We start from the raw sequence: 15529 nt of genomic DNA on the forward strand, positions 1-15529 counted from the left end.
AATGTTATGAATTGAACACCTGGCGAGGTTATGAGAGCTGAATGTCATCCAGGTTAGAGGCCAAGAGAGCGCCGTTCAACTCCCCTTTTCCCACTGGAAGTCCCTACACACACCCCACACCGTGGTCTGAACGTTCTTTTCACATTCTCCCATCTGGCCCTTCTAAGCCCTGGTGGTCACCCCCTTTAGACGGTCCTCTGGCCACCTCACTGGTCTTCAGGCATCACCTGGCCTCGACCACTGTGACTTACTCTCTCTACTCTCCTCTCTGCCTCCAGAGTTTAAAAAAATGTCAGGAGTTCCTATTGTGGTTCAGTGGGTAAGAACCCAGCATACTGTTCGTGAGGATGAAAGTTCGATCCCTCATCTCATTCAGTGGGTGTAGACCAGCAGCTACTGTTCAGATTCAACCCCTGGCCTGGGAACTTCCATATGCCTCAAGTGCGGCTGTAAAAAGAAAAATAAAATAAAAAATTAAAAATGTTAAAATGTCAGTTATCCTTTCTAAAACCTAAGACTTACCATAGTATTCCTCTGCCAAACACCCTCCAGTGTTACCTGAGAGACTTCAGGATCCATTCCAAGTCCCGTGCATGGCCCACAGGCTCTTGACCTTGAGGGCAGTTGTCCAAACCAGCTCTGAAAGCTAGAATAGCTGAGAAACATCTGCAAAAATGCCCCACAGGGAAAATAAGTTCATTCACCTTTCCCATAGCAACCAACACTAAAAATGGTTTCGCTCAGGCCTTTCCTGCGTTCTGTACCGTCTTGGGCATAGTTTCCACACCATCTAGCAACTTTCCACCTTTAAATAAAAGTGTAAGATATCCTCCCTTTTAAAAACCTAATTACAAAACTTAAAATTTTCATTACCATTTCCTGTTTTTAAAAAAAGGCAAGGAGGTAAAAAGCATATATCTTACCAGTAATTTCCAAAATGAAATTCCTCAGCTGCTTCCAGAATGACTGTCTTATCAGGATGGCTGGAGTTGGGAGGAATCAGCACTCGGGGCCCAGCAGCCCAGGGGCCTGTGGCTCAGACTCTGCTTGGGAGCCAAGTGGCTGGTCTGGGCTGGTCTGAGGGAACAGCATTGTCACCTGATGGCCTGTAGCAACAGCAAACACAGCATGTAACTCACAAACCACACGCTAGCAAAGGACAGAGCTGTGACTATTAGGCTATATCCATGAGCGCCTCCTTTTTATTCAAATAAACATCCACACCACAGCACAGACAACTGCCTGACCTCGTCTTTCCAGCTGCCTGTAAAGCAAAACAACCAGCAAAATAACCTACTTGAAATAAAACTTCATTAAGTGGCCAACCGAATAATCTAGTTTATTCACTAGATCTTTTGTGGAATACAGATATAATGGCATGGGAACATGTGAGCTTTTCACCTTATTTTGCAGTTGATGTTTTGAATATTTATATTGAAAAATATTTTTCAAAAAAAAAAAAAAAAAAAAGGAGTTCCCGTCGTGGCGCAGTGGTTAACAAACCCTACTAGGAACCATGAGGTTGCAGGTTCAATCCCTGCCCTTGCTCAGTGCGTTAACGATCCGGCGTTGCCGTGAGCTGTGGTGTAGGTTGCAGACACGGCTCGGATCCAGCGTTGCTGTGGCTCTGGCATAGGTTGGTGGCTACAGCTCCGATTCGACCCCTAGCCTGGGAACCTCCATATGCCACGAAAGCGGCCCAAGAAAATGGCAAAAAGACAAAAAAAAAAAAGGTATTTTTATTTAGTAAGACATCATGAAGTGAAGTCAAGTCCCCATCGCAAGTAAATTGCTTAAATTCAACCAACATTCCAACATTTGCTAGTCCATGCTCTAGTTAAGATGTGGGCCTGCTTAAAAAAAAAAAAAAAAAAAAAAAAAAATCTGATTTCTTTTTTTTTTTTTTCTTTTTTTTTTTTTTCTTTTTTTTCAGGCCCACACCTATGGCATATGGAGGTTCCCAGGCTACAGGATGAATCAGAGCTGCAGCTGCCAGCCAGCCTATACCACAGCTCACGGCAATGTGGGATCCTTAACCCACTGAGTGAGGCCAGGGATCGAACCTACAGCCTCGAGGATACTAGTTGGGTTCCTAACCCGCTGAGCCACAATGGAAACTCCACAACTCTGACTTCTAACGATTCACAAGTCAGTCATCTTCTGTGCTAGACTAACACGACGCAAGTATTATCTTTTCACTTCTGCTCTCAACACCCAGGTAGGTACCTCCTTGGGCCAGGCTGAGAGTGGGCGGCTGGATCAATCGGTGGTTGTAGTTGTTAACTTTTTGAGGAGTCTCCACACTATTTTCCACAGCAAGCTCCCCAGTTTACATCCACAGGGAGTACAAGGGTCGGAACGTCTCCACAACCTCACCTATACTCTTTAAAGAAAGAATAGCCATCCTAACATGGGTGCAGTGACGTCTCGAAGCTTCTATTTGCATCTCCTTGATGACTCACGATGGGAGCATCTCTTCATAGCCTGACTGGTCCCTGTACCTCTTTTTCAGGGAAGGGTCTGTTCAAGTCCTTTACCTGCTTTACGGTCGGGTCATCTGGGGTGTTTGGCTATTGAGTTGTAGTCTCATATTCGCTTTCATGGTCAAAGCAAAGGCGCAAGCTGTCTGCTTTTCTCCTTGATCAGAAAATATCACTTTTGTGAAGTGGAACAAACAAGAAGCAAAGGTCCTTTGAATGTGACTCAGAATGTCAGTTCCATGGAGCGAGAAATTCTGTCCAGAACCTGGGCCCTTAGAAACACTGACTGTTTTTGACAAGTTGAGCAGCAGGGGGCAGGGTGGTGCGGGGGAGTCAGAGGCTGCCAGCCCCGCAGGCTTGACCCAAGGAAGGCAGTGGGGATGGACAGAGGGGTCTCTACCGAGGGAGGTTATGAAGCCACAACTGATAAAGCAGGTCTGCAGGGGGGGCGAGGGGAGACTCTCAAAATCCCCGCGCCCCCCCCACTTCTACCCTGGGGGGCAGATGGATGGTGGGGCCACCAGTTTAATTTCGAAAGGGAAACAAGTCAATAATTTATTACTTCGATTTAACTGGTTAAAATAATGTACATAATTTGAACTTTTTAAAAAACTAACCTAGAGTTTAACTAGTTGCTAAAGATAAATTTTGTTGGAGGGATTCTTCTCTTTCCTGGGGGAAATACCCTGGAAGCAGCCTTCCCAGACCTGACACGTAAGGCTTTGGAAACAACGTCCAAACCTCTCTGAGTGAGTTTTCTCGCCTTCCTCCGTGCCTCTGATCTCTCATTCCACATCCTTCCTCCTCCCCTTCCACCCTGGACCAGTTTCCTCCTCCTGCCTACTTCTGTGAGTCACACGCAGGAAGGAAAACTTGATACAGGCGATTATGAAGTACTGTAACCTAAAGGAACGGGTCAACTAAAGTGCCTCTTTGAATCTTAGAGAACATCTAGGGGAAAAAAAAAAAGTCTATCATGATAACAGGTGTTAAAATTCAGGTAGAAAAATGTTAAATGTTTCACTTTTCCAAGGTTCTAACTGAATTGGCCAGAACTCCAAAGGGTCTGAGCTCTTCCTGTGCGTGAGCCAGCCTGCATCAGTTTCACAGCTGCTGGTAAAAATCGCGACACTCCTGGGTCAGACACGAAAAGCAGCTTACCACTGACTCACTCATGAAATGGCCAGAGGGTGGGCATTTTTATGTCAGTTCCCTGGGCCCCCATCTCACAGAGTGATGCCAAGAGGCCAGGCAATTCCTGTACATGCCGTGTATTATGTCATCAAAAAGGAACCCTGGGTTTAGGAAATTCAAGTCTTTTTTTTTTTTTTTTTTTCCCTGAACCCAAGGAATATAGAGGTCCCCAGGCCAGGGATCAAATCCATGCCACAGCTGCAACCTACATCACTGCCACAGCAATGCTGGGTCCTTAACCCACTGCACCACAGTGGGAACTTCTAGGAAACCCAAGGCTTTCTTGTCTGTTTGTTTTTTAGGCCCAAACCTGCGGCATATGGAGGTTCCCAGGCTAGGGGTCGAATGCGATCTGGAGCTGCCGGCCCACACCCTAGCCACAGCAGCGCCAGATCAGAGCCGAGTCTGTGACCTACACCACAGCTCATTGCAATGCCAGATCCTTAACCCACTGAGTGAGGCCTGAGATCAAACCCAAATCCTCATGGATACTCGTCGAGTTCTTAACCCACTGAGCCACAACGGGAATTCTCCCAAGTCCTTCTAACAAACATTGAACATGCCTGCCTTGTACTCTGTAGGGAGACACAGATCTCTCTTCCTAGGCTGTTCACCATATAAACATCCTTGGAAAGAGTCAGAACAGTTGTCAACCAATGCCTTTTTTTTTTTTTTTTTTTTTTTTTTAGGGCTGCACCTGAAGCATATGGAGATTCCCAGGCTAGGGACTGAATCAAATGGGAGCTGTAGCTGCTGGCCACAGCCACAGCCACTGTCACTCCAGATTCGTGCTGCATCTGCAGGCTACACCACATCTTTAACCCACTGAGCGAGGCCAGGGATCAAACCTGCGTCCTCATGGATGCTAGTTGGGTTCATTTCTGCTGTGCCACGACAGGAACTCCGGAAGCCGATGTCTTGATGGCAAGATGTTCAGCAAAGCAACAGATCCATGGAGGGCTGTCTCCGGGGGGGCACAGCTGGATGAAAAGCTGGTCTACCCTTTCACTAGCTGAGCTCTGTTCAGTCTCGTACCAAAGCTCCGTTCTGGCACTAACCACCAGGAGTTGGCACAAACCCCACAAATCAAAGGGAACAGCGCCCAACAAGGCTGCCATCATGTCGGATGCCAGGGGCACTTCAGAGTTCCTAGGGCCCCCCACTTCTTACCAACTGGTGGTAAATTCAGGGGTTGTGATGACCCCCTGCAGTTCAGCAATTTGCTAGAAAAATTCACAGACCCCAGGAAAGCTCTATAGTTATAACTAGAGTTTTATTATAAAAGGATAGTAGCCAGGAGGACCGACCAAATGATGAGACACACAAGGCGAGGTCCAGGAGGGAGAACAAGGCCTCCCTGCGGGTCAGAGCCTGACATCCTCCCTGTCATCCACAGTCACCAACCAGGAAACCCCGCTGAGCTTGGCGTCCAGAGTGTTCACTGGGGTTTCGTGGTGTGGGCACAAGTGATTAAATGACTGGCCATGGGATGCAAGGCAATCTCCAGCCTCCTCCCCACTCTCTGGAGGTCAGGAAGCTGACAGTCCCAACCCTCTAATCATGGTGTGTCCCCTGGTGACCAGTCCCCAGCCCAGTTAGCATCACCTCATCAGCACAACAAAGGTGTCCCGACCAGCTTGAAACCAGGACAAGACCAATCAAACGCTGTTCTACCACAGTTCTTTTCACAGGAAATACTGCATCTGCCTTTATCAATGAGGCCACGGTTGGGTTTGAATGGCTCTAAGAAAGGGTGTCCTTGAGGCTTTTTGGAGGTCATGTTCCACCTGCAAGGGGGCAGGCTTAAAACAGATCCTAACACATACATTTGTTCCAAAGACGGCAACCGTATCCATGACAACCAGTACCTTTCATACTGCTACCTTCCTATATTTTGCTAGAAACTTGTAAGCAACAAGAAAGCAAAGTTTGCTTGAAAGAAAAAGTTTAAGAGAGGAATACCAGAGGCTCTTTTGGACAGTTCCGGTTTTGCAAGATGAGAAGCATCTCGTGTATGGACAGGGGTGACGGTGTCACAATGGTGTGAATGGACTTAATGGCACTGGACTCTAAAAAATGGTTAAGATGGTTCATTTTATCATTTTATGCTATATATAATTTACCACAATTTTTTACAAGATGCTCACTTGAGTCACTTCTGGACGAATTTAATCTGAGCTCAAGGAGAGAATCTTTTCCAGTCAATTAAATCGATGGGTGTCTCTTCTCCACTCCTTCCTTTGGGACCTCGGACAGCTGCCAGCAATGCAGAGCGGGAGGTTAAGGACGTGGCCGCCTCCCCTTGGCCAAGACAGGGCTCCTCCACCTGCAGCACCTTCCAAAGATGCTCTGCTGTTGGGGGGAGGGGCAGGGGAGGCAGGTCTCAAGAGTGGCCACTCCAGCTTAGCCAGGGGCCCCAGGCAAATGCTGGATGGCACCTGGCCAATAACAAAACACGATGAGTAGCTACTGTGTTGGAGTTGGGAGATCCTAGTTAATTGATTTTTTTCCCCCATAAATTAGAATTTTTGATGAAGCCTGTAAAATCTGAATTCTCTCCCAAGGATATTTCTTTGCAGAATTTGAATATGCTGTTGCTTCTCTTCCCCTTCTTGTGGCTTTAAGTTTTGTGTCTCGTCTCTATTTGCTCTTTTTATTACAGAGACTGAATCTTTCATCTTTATGTAATAACTGCTTGCTGGGTTACTGTCAGATGCTTCATATTTGCATTTCCTCCTGTAGCATCTGAGAAGCATCAGGGAAGAGCCCTACATCTGCCCCCTAAAAACCGGACATCCATGTTCCTCTCACCTGTGAAATGCTCAGGCTGATGGATACCGGTTGAGCGTCTATTCCATGCCATTGACTTTGGGCACACAGGGGTGGCCAAGAAACAGGCTCTAAAGAGTCCCTGCCCCTCCCAAAGCACAACTAACTAAGGTGAGCGTATTTTCCTGATAGAAATGCCCTTCCTTTGCACTTTGGAACAGGTTCTGGGAACTTACAGAGTAGAACTGAATAAAGACTTGTTTTTAGGAGTTCCCTTTGTGGCTCAGCAGTTAACAAACCCAACTAGGATCGATGAGAATGTGGGTTTGATCCCTGGCCCCGCTCAGTGGGTTAAGGATCCAGTGTTGCCCTGAGCTGTGGTGTAGGTCCAAGATGTGGCTTGGATCCCAAGTTGTGGCTATGGCCTGGGAGGCAGCTACAGCTCCAATTCGACTTCTAGCGTGGGAACTTCCATATGCTGCAAATGTGGCCCTAAAAAAGCCCAAAAAAAAGACTTGTTTTTAGAGTGGGCAGTTTTCTTTCCTTCAGCCATCACATCTCCAGACCTCACCTGCCCATGGCCAGCTAAGGAGGTGTCCCTTGAGCTGCTGCAGAGCCTTGCCCTTAGCCAGCTTCTCAATGCCCTCGCCCTGCCTCCTCCCGCCCTCTCCCTGAGGAGGGCCCTAGGCAGGGCTACACTGGCTGAATCCGTCCATGCATCTTCCCCATGGAAATCCATGGCCCTGAGCAAGTGTGGAGCACGGAAGCCACAGCCTTCGGAAAATGAGCGGAGCAGTGCGTTTTTACCCAGATCGGGTCACCTTTACACCTGGGCCCTCGAAACACCACGGTCACTAGAGAACAGTCTCTGCCGCTCAGGCCTCTACTCCAGCCAGGCGAGGGCGGTACCTCGCTGGGAAGCGTTCCCGCTGCGGCTGGGTGGTCAGGACCGCCCAGCTCCACAACCTTGCGCAAATCCACCACCCTCTCTGTGCTTCAGAGCCTTCAATTATCAAAGAAGGGTATTGATAGTCATCATTTCATTGGATTGCTTACATCATATGAGATCATTCCATGCTGCTCTTAGAACCCCGCTCGGCGCACAGCGCACACTGGCAAGAGTTAACCGATGCTTTAACCATCAACCCTCCGACTCCGCCCACCAGGCTCCTGTGCAACTCCCTCCACCTCAGCAGCCCCTCCCTTCACTTCACCTCCAACAACCAGGAGCCCTGGAGAGGTCAGAGCAAAAATATAAGCAAATATTTTCAGACGGCAGCACTTCATTAACCTGTTCAGTATAAGTCTCCTGAAAGAACGGCCAAAAAAAATGAATGTGTTAATTCTATTCTAAAAGTGTAGCTCAATCAGGGAAGCCAGCTCATGAATGAACCAACGAGGATGTCATCCAGGACAACAGTCCGATTCTAACGTTCTTAAGGCCCACTCGACTTTCAACGATGACATTTCACCCCAAGGATCAGGATTGAACCTTGGATGGTAGACGGCTGGGCAGCAAGGTCAATGCACCTCAACCACTTTCATGGACCCGGACTTTTTCGCGAACACAGCTGACTCTAAGCCGCAACCGCGGCGCCACCCCACGTTTCACTCTCTGTCCCCATGATTCGTGCCACTTCAGCCTCGGGTGGCCCGATTTTGCACCGAGATTTCCCACCCACATGGCCTTTGAGTCACTCCTGAGTCCTCTCCCGTTTCCTTCCTGAAGTTAATACATTCCCGCCAAATCCGCGGTTACTTCTTCAAGGGGCACGTCCTGCCGGCGGCGGCACAGCGCGAGCCTCCTTCCAGGGGGGTTTCCAGCCCCCGGCGATCCCGAGGCCCCACGAAGCCCGGGAGGGACCCCTTGGCCCCTCACTCCCTCCTTTCCTGACTCCCGGGGGAGAATCGGAGGACTCGGAATCGGCTCCGGGCTGGAGCCCAGAGGACGGGAAACCAACGGGCACACGCTTCCCATCACCCAGAGCATCGGGAGCAGGGGGCTTTCCCACCGGGCGGCGGCGGCTCCAGGCCAGGACTGTCTGCGTCCCAGGGCGCAGCCGGGGCGGGAGTCGGTCACCGCCCTTCGAAACCCCTTTGAAGCCGGGCAAAGGTCCCCCCAAGGCAAGCTTGAGAGCTCCTCCACTTAGCCTGGGAGGGGCAGTTTCCTGGCGGCCTCTCACAGGACGGAAGTGCAGGAACAATCACAGTGCAGGATTCTCACTTTAGACACCAAAATCTAAAAACCCAATAAAAATAAGCTGCGTGTGGGAGAGGGTATCAGACAGGCCAAGACGTAATCCATTACCCTCCAGACCTAGTATCATAATGCGCTTATTGTTTTTAAGGGCGTACAGGCTGTCCCATCAAAATCAGATTAAACACGCCCAGCTCCTTGAGCAGTTTCAGAGCCTGCCCCCCTCGGTCCTTCTCACAACGTGGTCAGGGGTTGATTTCTCTTACAACACGGCTCCCCAGAGGGATGTGGCTGGCACTGCTTCCCCTTGCTGTGGCTAAAATTCTCACTCTCTTCCACATGAGCTGTTCCCACGCCCAGGCCTTCTGTTCTGGGTTGAAGGAATTGAGTTTGCAGGCTTTTGTTTGCATTTGTATTCTTTAGGAGAATTAGAGACAATGAGAACTGAAGAATTCCTAGAAATTGCTATGCCAGTGTTTTCACCATGAGGGTTTAAGCCCATTTGTGGGCCATGAAATCAATTCAACAGGTCACCACCAGCTTTTTCTTTAGAAATGAAATAAAATGGAGTAGAAGATATCAAAGTGCACTGCATTTATGAAGGGCAAGTATTAACTTTTGCATGAGAATACAAGTGTGTGAGTGGGAGGGACGGGTGGATGTGTACTAGGTTATGATCACAATGGAACTCTGGTCAAAAAATGTAAAAGCCAGAGTTCCCATTGTGGCTCAGTGGTTAACGAATCCGACTAGGAACCATGAGGTTGCAGGTTTGATCCCTGGCCTTGCTCAGTGGGTTAAGGATCCGGCGTTGCCACGAGCTGTGGTGTAGGTTGCAGACGTGGCTCGGATCCTGAGTTGCTGTGGCTCTGGCATAGGCCAGCAGCTATAGCTCCGATTAGACCCCCTAGCCTGGGAACTTCTATATGCCACAGGAGCAGCCCTAGAAAAGGCAAAAAGACAAAAAAAAAAAAAAAAAAAGTAAAAACCACTGGCCTAGTCCAGCCCTGGGCTAGCAGTGTGCTACGATGGATAAGCACCTGAGTGAAACGGAGTCAGAAAAGCTTTGGCTTCAGGACATGGAAGCAGCCTCAACAGAGGAATGGATAAAGAAGATGTGATCATATACACAATGGAATATTACTCCGCCATAAAAAAGAATGAATTAATGCCTTTTGCAGCAACATGGATGGACCTAGAGATTCTCATACTAAATGAAGAAAGTCAGACAGAGAAAGACAAATATCATGTGAGAACACTAATATCTGGAATCTAATAAAAATAATTCAAGAGCACTTATTCACAAAACAGAAACAGACTCAAAGGTTTGGAAACCAAACTTACTCTTACCAAAGAGGAAACGTTCTGGGGAGGAATATATGAGGAGGTTGGGATTAACATATACACAATACTAAATATAAAACAGATAAGGAACAAGGGTCTACTGTATAACACAGGGAACTCTACTCAATACAGTGTCATTACCTATATGGGAAAAGAATCTGAAAAGGAATGGATGCATGTATGTGTATAACTGAGTCACTCGGCTGTACACCTAAAACTAGCACAACTTCTTTAGTCAACCCTATACCAATAAAATTTTTTAAAAATTAAAAAAAGAAAAGCCCTGGCTTTAAGCCTGAGCCCTGACACGTAGGAACTGCATGACCACAGGACGCTAGGTAGCTTCTTTGAAACTCAGCTCATTCCCTCATCTATGAAATGGGGTAACAACAGTCTATTTCTATTACTCCAAGAGGTGTTAAGGAGAAGCACCCCCCGTGGAGAAAGCACATTTGTACCACATGCCGAGAACCCCAATGTGAACCCCGATTGTACTTCTGTCCTTCCCCAGACAGCCCTTCCATCAGAACTTATGTTCCATCAGATGAGGAAAGTGAGGCAGTCGGGTCCAGGCTTCCCTACTGACACAGACCACCACCCCTGTCCTCAGTCCACTCTGCTTCTATCCAAGTGCAATGGTGCATATAAAGTACTTAGCACCAGCAGTACTAAGTACTCAGTGCTGACACCAAGGAGCCTTTACACTCGGTGCTCCTCAAACCTCCCAAGATGAAGAGTCATGCTGGAGGCAGGTTGATGCCCTGCTTCCTTCACCAGGGAATTGTTACCCGTTTGGCCCTCCTGAGCAATGTGCTTTGTGACAAGCCTCACTGACACCTGGCCAGCGCTCCCGCCCTGGTCCAGGACTGAAGCCTGTGGCCCAAACTCTGAGCAAAATACATCATCAGCCATGGCACGGTTATCAGCACCACAGCTGCCAGGATTGTGGTTAGTGTCATCCCACACACATATTCAGATGTTCCCTTTCACCGCCCAAAGCTCTTTCTGCTGCTCCACCGAAGGCGAACTTGCACGTTCGTCCCCGTCTCAGCCCCTAGGAAGCCCTTGGAATCTTGACGTCCAGAGGCACCCAGGCTCCTCTCTGGCTTTGCGTCACCCGCACCCCTGCTAAGCTTGTCTTGTGTGTCTTCGCGCAAGATGCTGATAAGGCTGTTCATCGAGATAGGGCCAAGGACAGATCTGCTCTCAGGGACAATGACGAGAACAGGCTCTAATCCACTCCAGGCCTGTGCGCGTGCTGGCTTCAGGTTGCCCAGCGGGAGGCAGAGGAAGCCCCGGGAGATAAACCGCTGTGAAGGCTCCATCTTGTGGCGAACGCGCGTAGGTGCACCTCGAGCGCTGAGATGCGGAACCGAAGGAAGGCTGGACGGACGGTTAAGGCAGATGCCACCGCCTGGGAGCTGAGGGCATCTGCATCTCTCTTTGGATCTGAACAGCGAATTCTTTTTTTCTCATAATGTCTCAGAGTAAATCCGACGGGCCCTATTCCTTTTTCTCACCACTGTGAATTCAATACATGTAACACCACTATTCAATGAATGGCCCAGAAAAAAAAAAAAAAAAAGTTTAAAAAGCCACTTAGGTAAAGAGACAAAATTTACCTTCCATCCACAGTTCTTAATTTGAAATGTAAGTTCTCTTTTCCTTCGCTCATGATTTGGAAATTATCTTTAAGGAATCCTACATTTAACGTGGGCAACTCTAGAGGAAGGCAGTGCTGTCCTAGCCAGGCAGTTTCCTCATGATGCCAGGACTGACACCAGCACTGACGTCGCAGTCAATCTGGCCTGCTGTACCTGGATCTCACTCCTTCAGGTGTGAGTGATGCTGCCTTCCCCAAGCTACTCAGATTTCTATTTCCTTCCAGAATATGGGACAGCCAGGATGAAGGAGGTGTTTCAAAACACATAATCAGACATGAGTCTTCTTTTTTTTTCTTTTTTTTTTTTTTTTTTGGTCTTTTTAGAGCCACACCCACAGCATATGGAAGTTCCCAGGCTAGAGGTCGACTCAGAGCTACAGCTGCTGGCCTACAGCTCCAGATCTGAGCTGCGTCTCTGACCTACACCACAGCTCACGACAACACCAGATCCTTAACCCTCTGAGCGAGACCAGGGATGGAACCTGCATCCTCATGGATACTAGTTGAGTTCATAAACCACTGAGCCACATCAGGAACTCCCTACAATCAGGCATGAGTCTTCAGTGTGCGTTTAAACGTCCCGACTAAATCTGAGTTGGAGGGGGATTCCACTGGGGTGCACCCGTAGGGCCTGTCAGGGTTGAGGATGGTAAGACAGGGCTGAAAGCTGCAATAAGAAAAATGAGCAGTCATCACCTGGGATCGCGATGTCAGGAGGGTGTCTCCAAACCCAACTCAGACCTCAAAACCTGGAAGGAGCAGCTCCTGTTGTGGCTCACTGGGTTAAGAACCCAGCTAGTATCCATGGGGATGTAGGTTCAATCCCTGGCCCCGCTCAGCGGGTTAAGGATCCAATGTTGCCATGAGCTGCAGCGTGGGTCACAGACGAGGCTCAGATCCTGCATTGCTGTGGCTGTGGTGTAGGCTGGCACCTGCAGCTCCAATTCGACTCCTACCCTGGGAACTTCCATATGCCATGGGTGCGGGCCTAAAAAGACACACACACCAAAAAAAAAAAAAAAAACCCAAAAGGGCAAATACAGGAAAACAATGCTGTTGTTTATTCAGTCAACACACATGCAGCAGTGGTATGTTTTCAAAACAGTGAGAACAGAATTCTGCCCAGAGATTCTCTGTCTGGGAAGAAGGCTGATGTGTGAATAGGTAACTGTACAGGTTCCTGAAATGCTTTGGAAGAAGAGCAGGCAGAAGCGAGATCTGTCAAACTCCCCCTGGTGTGACCTCCTCTCAGGAACCAAGGAGAAGCATTTTTATCTGATAGTTCTCTTTGCTCTCAATTTATAACCTCGCAGATTGAAGCATCCTAACCCCATCACACCTCTGGAATTTTGAGGACAGTTCTTTCATCACAGTGTCAGCCCTAATTTAAGAGAGCACCATAAATGTACCGATGAGAAAAAGACTGCGCCTTCATGCAAAGTCTTTCCACCTCTTACACCAGCAGGCTGTGATGCTCCACCGAACTGCTCCAAAGGGATGTAGAAATACACTATGAAGTCCAAATAAAGCATGTCTTGCATGTTCAAGACAGGCTGCTTTCACTGGTAAATGCCGTTTGGAGGTCTGCCCTTTCCCAGAGGAAAGTTATTCAAGTAAAAAGTGTGCATACAGTCAGTATCTTAGTAATTGATGAAATAACAAGAAAAGCAATCCCTACTACGGAGAACGTTTTCACTGAACACACCGCTTTTTATTTCACTGGGAAACAAACGTTAATGATCTAGGAACAGCTTAAGACTCTCACCCATTTCATCTTCCACTGGCGATCCCTACCGAGGACTTCATCCAGGGCTAGAAGAGTTCTTCATGAAAGTCAGACCAAGTGCAGAAGCTTGAGATGCTTAATTCAGAGTGTTCCGCTATGGTGGCTATTTGGGAATTTGCAAATAATTGCTTTTGGTATTGAGAAAGTGACGTGTATAAGTGGCAAGCTAGTTGGAGTTCCCATCATGGCACAGCAGAAACAAATCCAACTAGGAACCATGAGGTTGTGGGTTTGATTCCTGGCCTCGCTCGGTGGGTTAAGGATCCGGTGTTGCCATGAGCTGTAGTATAGGTCACAGATGTGGTTCCGATTAGACCCCTAGCCTGGGAACCTCCATATGTCACGGGTGCAGCCCTGAAAAAGACAAAAGACAAAAATAAAATAAGTAGCAAGCTAGTTGATTTCGGTAAGTATGAGCAGTACAAACAACAAAGGACTGAACCTGAATTTCCTGGGTCTAAAACAAAATGCCTTAGCTTCACTGTCATAAAGACAATAAAAATCACAGGTAGCCCTCAGATTTACAAATCATTCAAGTGGTCAAGAAGGGAAATAGGATATCACTTAATCCTACAGTCCCAAGGACTAAGGAGGATAGGGATTCAGATGGACTTGGACCTGAATCTCTCTTTCTTAAGGAAGCTGGGGGAGACACTACATTCTGGCTTCACCCAGATTCTACTCACATGAGATCTGCTCAGTCCAATTCCAGCCACGGGGCTGACCAAGGCACAGCTGGGGTTGATGGGGAGAAGGACCCTCCAGAAACAAACTAATAGAAATGTCTGGTATGATATCACATTCCATTAACATTGTCCTTGGATGGTGGAAATTCCTGGACTCAAGAAATGAAGAGACAACTCAGAACAAAGTGCAGAAGCTGTTACCATGGATTTCAGAATTTCAGACTTAGCCAGAAGGCTGCAGTTTTAATTCCAAGGGGAAGGCTGGAGAAGAAGGAGGGAGCTGGGCCTGAACCACCTGCTCAAGACCCATTATGTGCCAAAGGCTGGCCAGACTGCAGAGCAGACAGAGATTCCTGTGCACGTGGCTGGGGAAGCAGCAACGAAACTTTTAGTCTACTGGTATCTTGTATTAAAAAAAAAAAAAATGACTTGCAAAGTTCCCCAGTGGCCTGGCAGTTAACAATCCGGCACTGTCACTGCTGTAGCATGGGTTCAATCCCTGGCCTGGGAACTTCCACATGCCACAGGCATGGCCAAAAAAATAAATAAATAAAAAATAAAAAATGACTTGCAAGAAATCAAAACCTCTGACTATAGCCTATGCAGACATGAATTTATACCACTTAAACCCAAGATTTAAACATGAAGACTAGAAAATCTTTGCAAACGAAGTGACGGACAAGGGATTAATCTCCAAAATGTACAAACATCTCATACAGTTTTATATCAAAAAAAAACAAGCAACCCAATTAAAAAATTGTTAGAAGATCTAAATAGACATTTCTCCAAAGAAGATAGACAGATGGCCAAAAAGCATATGAAAAGATGCTCAGCATCGCTAATTATTACAAAAAAGCAAATCAAAACTACAAGATATCACCTCATATCAGTCAGAATGGCCATCATCAAAAAGTCTACAAACAATAAATGTTGGAGTGGCTGTGAAGAAAAGGGAACCCTCCTACACTGTTGGTGGGAATATAAATTGGTGCAACCACTATGGGAAACAGTATGGAGGTTCCTTAAGAAAATAAATATGGAACTACTGTATGATCCAGCAGTCCCACTCCTGGGCATATATCTGGATAAAACCATGACTCTAAAAGACACATGCACCCCAACATTCATTGCAGCACTATATACAATAGCCAAGACACGGAAGCAACCTAAATGTCCATTGACAGAGGAGTGGATAAAAAAGATGTGGTCATATATTCAATGGAATATTACTCAGCCATAAAAAAGAATGAATTAATGCCTTTTGCAGCAATATGGTTAGGGTTAGGGTTAGGGACCTAGTGCTTCTCATACTAAATGAAGAAAGTAAGACAGAGAAAGACAAATATCATGTGAGAACACTAATATCTGGAATCTAATAAAAATAATTCAAGAGCACTTATTCACAAAACA

General features: G+C 47.3%; 1 protein-coding gene across 10 annotated transcripts in view; it reads right to left on the reverse strand.

Moving 5' to 3' along the window:
- LOC100627466 (uncharacterized) overlaps positions 1-15529 on the reverse strand; it is a 207048-nt gene that overhangs the window by 126071 nt on the left and 65448 nt on the right. For 9 of the 10 annotated variants that reach the window (XR_014843820.1, XR_014843821.1, XM_021089367.2 and 6 more), the window contains exon 2: positions 924-1106. Coding sequence is in view for 1 of the 10 variants with exons in the window: in XM_085022374.1 (XP_084878500.1) it covers positions 705-713 (9 nt within the window). In the remaining 9 variants the exon portion in view is untranslated. Of the gene's footprint in view, positions 1-704; positions 806-923; positions 1107-15529 lie in introns of all 10 variants that reach the window. The other variant, XM_085022374.1, reaches the window with a different exon arrangement.

Source organism: Sus scrofa, chromosome 4 (assembly GCF_054392235.1).
Source record: "Sus scrofa isolate SSC_HxYL_T2T_F1_AM1 chromosome 4, Sscrofa_HxYL_maternal_Yorkshire_Landrace_v2.0, whole genome shotgun sequence".
Classification (NCBI taxonomy): domain Eukaryota; kingdom Metazoa; phylum Chordata; class Mammalia; order Artiodactyla; family Suidae; genus Sus; species Sus scrofa.